Source organism: Stylophora pistillata, chromosome 2 (genome assembly GCF_964205215.1).
Source record: "Stylophora pistillata chromosome 2, jaStyPist1.2, whole genome shotgun sequence".
Classification (NCBI taxonomy): domain Eukaryota; kingdom Metazoa; phylum Cnidaria; class Anthozoa; order Scleractinia; family Pocilloporidae; genus Stylophora; species Stylophora pistillata.
This window is the reverse complement of record NC_142520.1, coordinates 57252847-57261230: the sequence shown is the minus strand read 5'-3', so window position 1 is coordinate 57261230 and position 8384 is coordinate 57252847. Positions and strand designations below refer to the sequence as shown.

At 41.9% G+C, this 8384-nt stretch overlaps 3 protein-coding genes across 3 annotated transcripts; all 3 read right to left on the bottom strand.

The window, feature by feature from the left end:
- Positions 1 to 4119: 4119 nt before the first annotated feature.
- Positions 4120 to 4863, bottom strand: LOC148740594 (uncharacterized). Its single transcript, XM_088749699.1, has one exon. The coding sequence runs from the start codon at positions 4861 to 4863 to the stop codon at positions 4120 to 4122; it is 744 nt and encodes a 247-aa protein (XP_088605825.1).
- Positions 4864 to 5276: 413 nt separating this feature from the next.
- Positions 5277 to 6080, bottom strand: LOC148740593 (uncharacterized). The gene has a single exon (XM_088749698.1). It carries the CDS (start codon positions 6078 to 6080, stop codon positions 5277 to 5279), a length of 804 nt encoding a protein of 267 aa, XP_088605824.1.
- A 192-nt stretch (positions 6081 to 6272) lies between these two features.
- LOC148740592 (uncharacterized) lies at positions 6273 to 8155 on the bottom strand. The gene is made up of 2 exons (XM_088749697.1): positions 7937 to 8155; positions 6273 to 7487 (listed from the first exon to the last, which is right to left on the bottom strand). The coding sequence occupies exons 1-2, from the start codon at positions 8153 to 8155 to the stop codon at positions 6273 to 6275; spliced, it is 1434 nt and encodes a 477-aa protein (XP_088605823.1).
- Positions 8156 to 8384: the final 229 nt, after the last annotated feature.

Genomic DNA, 8384 nt, shown 5'->3' with positions numbered 1-8384 from the left:
TTCAGAAAAAGTTATGAGAGGATAGAACAAACCGGTTTTGTTTATAGATAGAAAAGCTGTGTTTGTGACTTCGGGATACTAAACTTCTACTGCCACGGAGGCGTTCCCGAAATCAGCTCGGATCAACAATCACATTTCCAGCTGTGGTCACGACTGACGTCTTTTAAAAATATCAAGAATAAAGTGGCTTCACATAGGCTACTGACAATCTCCCTTTTCCAGAAATTGACAAGGTAATGACTCAATTGTCTGCACGGGTGTGTTCTACAATCTCACAAGAAAATTCCTGTTTGACAAGGAAGTCATTATCTCAAGGTTTCTAGAAGCTGCTCAATGCTTTGTGAGATATCACGTTAGCAAAAGTTATCAAAATAACCTCCAAGTTTTTGTTAAGCGTCTTACCGAACATAGCCTAATAATCTTAAAATTTCTAAAAAAGCGCAACCTACTTATTCGCAAACCTAAAATACATATCTTTATGTTTGTTTCCTGATGTAATTAGTCCTACTATACTCTAATATGATAAATGACTAAAGAGGGTAAGTTTCAAAAGAAACTGTGGTGCTGCCACATGACAAGAAAATCTGGTTGTATATGTAAATTGGCCACCGTAAAGGGTTTCTAAAGCTAATGATAACAAAGTTATCACAGAGGCTCGAAATAAAATAACATCTCATGTATGCATATAAAACAGATAAAAATCTAATACAGCCTTCAACCGCATGAAAATTTTGCAATCTGATACAATTTAACTAGACATGAGGGGATTTGGTGCGGCTTTTTATTATTGAATTCCTCGGTTTCTATTGTAGAGTCTACGGCACAATTGTAGTGGAACTCAAAACTTCGCTTACTATTTTACAACAAACAAATTTTTTGGGAGAATTCATATATTAAATGAATGAAAGTTCCATCGATTAATTCGAATGTAAACAAATGGCTCATGTTTTAACTTTTGAGTTACTCTTTGAGAAGGATTAAATTTATTAGAAACGGTTTTTAACCCACGTGTCACTGAACCAATTATTCAATTATAATGCGTATTTGCTACCACAAATTCATTTCGAAACCAATTTTTCTCTGGCAACCGAAGTGATTCGAGTGACAGAGAGAGAGGAGAGAAAGAGAGAGAGAGAGAAAGAGAGAGAGAGAGAGAGAGAGAGAGAGAGAGAGAGAGAGAGAGAGTCCGATTCGAGTGGGTATTTGCTATATTGATTGCGTATTTGCTACCGTAGCAACTACCCACTGAGTTTTTGCTACGGTAGCAAATACCCACTAGTGCGTATTTGCTACCATTGATGGGTATTTGCTACCGTAGCAACTACCCACTGAGTATTTGCTACGGTAGCAAATACCCACTAGTGCGTATTTGCTACCATTAATGGGTATTTGCTACGGTAGCAAATACTCAGTAGGTAGTTGAGTATTTTCAACGGTAGCAAATACTCAAACTGAACTCCAACTACTACCAAACCGCTCAATACCTGAAAAACACACATCTACGTCATTTTATCGTCTTTCTATTTTAAATAGACACTTTGTCCTCTTCTCGGTGCCCCTGTGTCCATGTTAATTGTATCCGTTCTGCGTTTTAGTTCCTCTGAGAGTGTTATGTCCTTTACGGTTGTAAACGCACGATTTAACAATAAGCTTCTAGAAACAGGAAAGTTTAATGAAAAGGTTGATAACGTGCACATTTCAAAGCTGTGACGCGGAGTCTTATTTTGCTCTGATATGCACTCCACTACACGAAAATACTCTAAACTGTTAAAGAATGTCAACGAGAGGTTAATCCTTGGAAAAGGCGTGCGTGAGATGGTTTTGCACGAGTTGAGAAGTATCGAGCCGGGTTAAAAGTTCCAACTTTCATCGATAACATTTGTTGATCTGATATTGTTGGGGTGTTAAGCATCCATGTTTGTTCAACATTTTTTGCTGGACGAACGTTTCATAAGTTCTCAAACATTAGTCCTCCAAAAAGGTCGGACAAGCAGGTATGCTAAATGCTTTAACATTATTGAGTAAAAAAATCTCCTATAACAATGTTGGAACGTTTAGCACGGGCCTCAGAAAAAGAATGAGGGTATGAAAAGAACGAGCGAGTTTTCTGAAAAATTTCAATGAGTGAAATAATGAGAATCGTACAAGATTAGTTCGTGCCATAATAAACCGTCCGCATTGTCACCTGAAAGCGCAAAGGTGGTAGATGGTTGAAGTAAAATAAGAAAATCATCTGAAACATGACCGTCAGATGGAAGAAATCGAAATTGAAATAAACGAATTATTTCTCAACAGAGACTTACAGTCACAGGTAGCGTTGCAACTAAAACAAAATCTTAAATATGTTCTACGCAGTGTAATACATTGTATGCTGAGCTGTTCACAACTATCAAATATTACTCAGTAGTGCACCGTACTGTACAGACTGCACTTACTGAACATCTGAACTGAGTAACAACACTGAACTGGGAAAAAAACCCTTAAATATTACTATATAGGGCGCTACACTGTACAATTCAGTGTAGTGTTGTTCGGTACAGTGAAGTACACTACATAGTAAGATTAAATGTTACTATGCAGTCCTTTTCATTGTGCTCAAGAACACTACACTAAACTGTTGAAACTGCTAAATCTTACTATGCAGTGGGCTGCACTGTACTGAACAACAGTATACTGAACTGTTGAAAACTGTTATATGTTACTATGCAGTAGGTTGCACTGTACATTTGACGCCAAAACTAAAATAACTTTTCTCGTATGAATGTAGTTCTACTTTATGGATTCTTATTTTAGCGTTAACGAATATGAAAAAAAAATCACTACGAGGTGGATCACATGTGGTTAGCCTGCAGAAACTCAGGTATAAGTTTAAGATACATTTCGGCTCCTACTGAATTTGGATGTAACGACGCTCCAATTTCGACTAAATAGCGCTCCACGGTTTTTCAAGTTCTTTTTTCAAGAAAATCGAGATATTGTTGTTCTTATCGGTAAGTGTTTGAAATTCTAGTCGGTTTTTAGTGAAATGATTTATTTAGTCGTTCTCGTTCATATATGTATAATTGCAATATTCTATCGATTATGTTAAAAAATCATCTTTTCACAATGGTAAAGGAAATAGAAGTTCATAAAAAACGGGAAACACTGTAAGTGAAAGGGATAAGAAGTATAACGATTACATGTTATAATATCTGACTAAGAGTTAAAGGACTGGAATGTTTTCTTGAGATGATTTCAATTCTATTCTTAGATTTCAACTTGAATTTCGTTTAAAAAATCGGTTGCGTTTAGTCCCAATGATATATCAATTTGTATGACGTAATAGAGTAGCTAACAAATATATTGTTACTGGTGTTGTTCTTGTTGTAGTCCTGTTTTTGTTGTTGTTTCTCCCTAGCCCAGCTTGGGAATACCCTTACCTAGGAAGATAAATGCCCAATACCCATGTTGGTTGAAGACTGTGTTCGTTTGTTGGTATAACTAAGGGAATAGTTGGTGTTTATCATTTAAAAAGGGACGCTTCGATTAACATTAGCCTGTAAAATCAACCCTAAAATACAAGCTTTCTACGTCTATCTTTTCTTAATACTTTATTGCTTAATGTATCTTAAAGGAACACGTTCGTTAGATACGACTATCTGTGGCCCTGTTACACTGCACTTGCTAAATGCTATCTAGAGTATAGTACGTAGCAAATAAAGATCATAACGAAATGTAAAGAGTGAATGAATCAAGCATCAGGCGAAAAACAAGCAATTGTGAATCAAGCAGTACGTTGTTATTAAGTCATGCAGTCATACAGAAAAAAGAACTCATGAATTGGTCTTACCATGTGCCCATGGTAAGACCAAATAAAACGAGAATAGAAGCTTTTAATATTACGACGTAAACACAACAACGTTACAATTCTAGTGTTCTCGCGCAAGCAGTCTTGGGTATAGCGTTACAACAGTTGCGATGGCCAGCGGCCGCTCCATCGTCCCCCCCAAGTGAGTCGATAAGACGGACGACAACCTAAAAACGACCTAAATGAACCTAGATCACAAACAAAAAATTAAACAGTTTCCATGAAAGGGCTACAAGTGTTCTCAGTTAGATCAGAATTCAACATCGCTCTCTTCAAACAGATTCCTCCAACATGCATAACTTTGCGACAGGTCGCATCAGGGTTCCGTTAGGAGTTTTCACTTTTGCCATACGAACTCTACTATCCTTCCCAGGGAATGTCTTTAGAATTCGTCCGAGGGGCCAATGTGACCGAGGCGCATCATCAACCTTCATTAGAATAAGATCTCCTTCCTTCAAGTTCCTTCGTTCTTTATTCCATTTTGGGCGCACTGTCAAGGTAGGTAAGTATTCTTTACGCCACCTCCGCCATATCATGTCAGCTAGCGCTTGGACCATTCTCCATCTCTTGCGGCTATTAATTTCTCGCTCCTCAAATCGGCCAGGTGGACTGTCTGGCGAGGCTCGTCCAATGAGAAACTGGTTTGGCGTCAGCGCTTCGAAATCCTCGGGGTCATCACTGACGGGAGTGAGGGGTCGACTATTAACAATAGCCTCTGTCTCGACAAGGACTGTATGGAGTGTTTCCTCTGGTAATACCTGGTCCTTTATGACAGTCCTCATAGCTTTTTCGACTTGCTTGACCACTGACTCGAATATTCCTCCCATGTGTGGGGACGACGACGGGTTGAAGTACCAAGTGGTCCCTTCTCGGGCCAGCTCGCCGGTAATTCGTCCCTGACTCAACGACTTCAAAGCTTCACCTAATTCTCTGTTGGCTCCCACGAAATTAGTTCCGTAGTCTGAACGGATTGTCTTTGGGTTGCCTCTTCTCCCACGAAACCTTCTCAACGTCATGATGAACGAATCAGTACTCAGATCGCCTGCCACCTCCAGGTGGACCGCACGGGTAGTAAGGCATGTGAAGATACACCCTCACCTCTTCTCAGTTACTCTTCCCCTCTTGAAACTAATTGGACCAAAATAATCTACACCCGTGTTGGTAAATGGAGGCTCGCTAAGGGCGAGTCGTTCTCTGGGTAAAGAGCCATCACAGGAACGGTTGGCTTAGCTCTCCTTCTCTTGCAAAGAAGACATTCATTGATGATTCTTCTAACAAATGACCTTCCTCGGAGGATCCAGAACTGTTGGCGCACGTTTCTGCCATGTCGATTTCTTCCACTATCTTAGACCTCAGCCTAGTGGCTACAACGGCAGCCTGTAACTCCAGACGCGGAATGGTCAAGGCTTTGATTGGCGCAAGCCTAGTCTTACTTAAAACAAAGCTCACACTGAGATCTCCACGAGTCACCGCACGGAAACACGTGTAGTTGTACCTTTAGGCATCGGTCGCGGTGGAAGCCATACCACCGGGGAATCATGATCGTTTGAGAGGATTTCAAACCTTCTTTCCAACCTTGCCACTTCTGCAGGATATCATTGGGCAGCTCTCTATCCCACTCAATCTGGCGTCTCCACAACTCTTGGATGATCAGTTTCGCCTTTATTACGTAGGGCGCGGCAAGGCCTAGGGGATCAAACACGCTACTCGTGGCACTCAATATTCCTCGCTTGGTGTTTGGGAATTTACTCTTCGCTGGTTTAAGACTCAGCAGATCTTGCTCTGCACACCACTTGACGCCTAAGGCTCTTTCTTGAGGCAATCCATTACGATCTAAGTAAATAATGTCGCACGCCACTTCTGAAGAAGGGATTGCCGTGAGCACTTCTCGGCTGTTTGACATCCAGTTCGCTAGGCGAAACCCGCCAGTTGCTAGGATTCCTATCAAATCTTTAGCCAGACCTGTGGCTTCATCGCAGTTTTGCTTCGATGCTAGGAGGTCATCTATATAGAAATTACGTCGAACAGCGTTGATGGCATCCTCGCTGAATTTCCCTCGCTGATCACGAGCAGTTCTCTGCAACGCATAGTTTGCGCAACACGGTGAATCCACAGCGCCAAACACGTGAACAGTCATCTTATATTCACTTGGTCTCTTTGTTTCATCTAAGTCTCTCCACAAGAAGCGCAAAGAGTCTCTATCTTCTTCACAAACTCTCACTTGATGAAACATTTGTTCAATGTCCTACATCACGCCGATCCTTCCTGTTCGAAATCTCATAAGGACCCCTAGCAAACTGCTCAACTGGTCGGGGCCAGTCAGAAGCTTGTTATTCAAGGAAACACCTTCATATTTTGATGCGGCGTCAAAGACCACACGGACCTTTCCAGGCTTGTTTGGATTAACAACTGCATGGTGTGGTAACTACCATGTTTTTGGGGTTATCACTTTGGCCTCCTCTTTTGTCATCCTTTGGGCGTGTCCTTTAGTGACGTAATCGTTGATGACATTCTGATATTTCTCTACTAGCTCTGGGTTTTTCTTGAGTTTCTTCTCAGTTGAATGAAGTCTTGAAACTGCCATAGCATAATTGCTAGGCAAGACTGGTTCACATTTCCATAACAGTGCTGTTTTGTAGTGGCCTTCCTCCTTGACTGTGTTGCTTTCACGGATGGCCAGAGCTTGTTTGTCTTCAACTGACAAGGTGGACTCAGAGAGAACTCGCTTGGTTGCGTAAGAGTCGATCTCCCAAAATGGTTCGATTTGATGCTGCAATGTAGTCTCTCTATCTGAAGCGAGAAAGTTTGCACTAATTGTTTCACAGAGTCCTTGATTCACATTTCCAAACAGCGTCCATCCAAGAGGGGTCTTTACTGCGATGGGCTCATCCCGTCGCCCCTGGCGGACTTCAAGGTGAATCAATAAGTGAGGCATGTCAGCTCCAATGAGAATCATCACGTCACCACCTTGGAGTTCAGGAAGATCTACGTCAGATAAGTGATTCCACTGCTCGACGGTCCTTTTCTTCGACAACTTGAAAGATGGAATGTTGAGTTTTTTGATGACCCAAGCTCCATGCACCATAACCGGGTCTGGCTGTTCTTTAGAGGAAAGCCTAAAGTTTACCCTGTCTAAGTTCTGAGTAGTAGCTTCATTGCCAACTGTATTAATGTTAAGGCGATATGTCTCGCCAACAGGTTGTAAGCTTTCAGCTAAGTCTTTCCTAATCAGGGTTGAGTCACTTCCAGGATCAAGGACAGCATATGTGTCAACCGTGCCCCCTTGACTATGAATTCGAACTGGGAGCACTTGAAGGAGGACCTTCCGCTGAGGTTGAAAACAGACTTGGTTGATGTTGGTCTGGACGATGGGCAACGAATTTGACACCGGTTTTGGGTTACGAGCATTTTCCTTTGGAGAAGCCGATGTTTGGATAAAGCTACTTTCGTTGCTGGTGAGGCTAGGACGCGACTCTACTCGAAGATCCTCATGTAAAAGGGTGTGTTGGGGACGCCCGCACCGTTCTTTAAGACAACGCTTTGTACTTGGGCAATTCTTGACTTGGTGGTTCGTTTTCAAACAATTGAAACAAAGTCCATGTTCCCTTGCAATTTTTCGCCTTGCTTGTAGGTGCTTAGACTTAAAGACAGGACAAAAGGCAACAGGGTGTACTTGTAGATGACACACCCCTTTTCACTGGATGGGACTTTCTCCTGCTCTTTGTTCAATGATTGGGTTCGGGCTACGTTGGAATCTGACAAGTCGCTGCTGTTGCTTGGAGCGTCAGGAGGCCTTCCTGTTGTCGTGGCGGGGGAATTTAACTTAAGATTTGGCTTTGCTTTGGGGTACCTTTGTTTCTTGTTCCATTCTTCGCTTATGAAATCTTCAAGGGGGTTAAACAGTGTTTCTACTCGCTTGCGTAACTACTTCTAAAACTCTACCAGGGTGGATCTATCACTGCGTCCATCTATGTATTCATACCATCTTACTCGGAGGTTCATGGGTAACCTCATAGTTGCCCTGCTGAGATACTCTGGGGTTTGAAGAATAGCTGACTGACCCATCTTTACACACCATGTCGTACATACTTTCACTTGGTAATAGTAGTCACGTAATGCTTGCCTATCATTTGAGGGTACATAGGCACTGTTGAGCATGTCATTTAGATAAGCTGTGGCCACACTGTTGGGGTTCCCAAACTGACGTTTTAAAGTCTTAAGGGCATTTGGGTAACTATGACCTGTAACACCTAGACTTTCCACTGCTTTCCTAGCTTCCCCGTCAAGATTTTGGAATAAATAAGCCATTCTATCTGAGTCGGTGAGGGTTGTCTTGTTGTGAATTTGATCACGAAACCTCGTAATGAATTTAGGCCACTCGATAGGTTTTCCTGTGAATTTGAAGAGCTCAAGCGGTGGTAATCGCTGCTGTTCTTGAGCTCGAAGAAGAGCTACACTTGAATCCGTCTGCAAGCTAGTAAAGGACCACTGAAAGGCTGTTTCCTGGCCTTCTCTCAATCTATCAATAAATGTATCA

Excerpts from the sequence above, each read along its gene's own strand:
- LOC148740594 (XM_088749699.1), bottom strand. The coding sequence starts at position 4,863 with ATGACGTTGAGAAGGTTTCGTGGGAGAAGAGGCAACCCAAAGACAATC.
- LOC148740593 (XM_088749698.1), bottom strand. The coding sequence starts at position 6,080 with ATGTTTCATCAAGTGAGAGTTTGTGAAGAAGATAGAGACTCTTTGCGC.
- LOC148740592 (XM_088749697.1), bottom strand. The coding sequence starts at position 8,155 with ATGGCTTATTTATTCCAAAATCTTGACGGGGAAGCTAGGAAAGCAGTG. Across the intron at positions 7,488-7,936 it reads ACTACTATTACCAAGTGAAA|TCTAAGCACCTACAAGCAAG; the intron begins GTATGTACGACA and ends CCTGTCTTTAAG.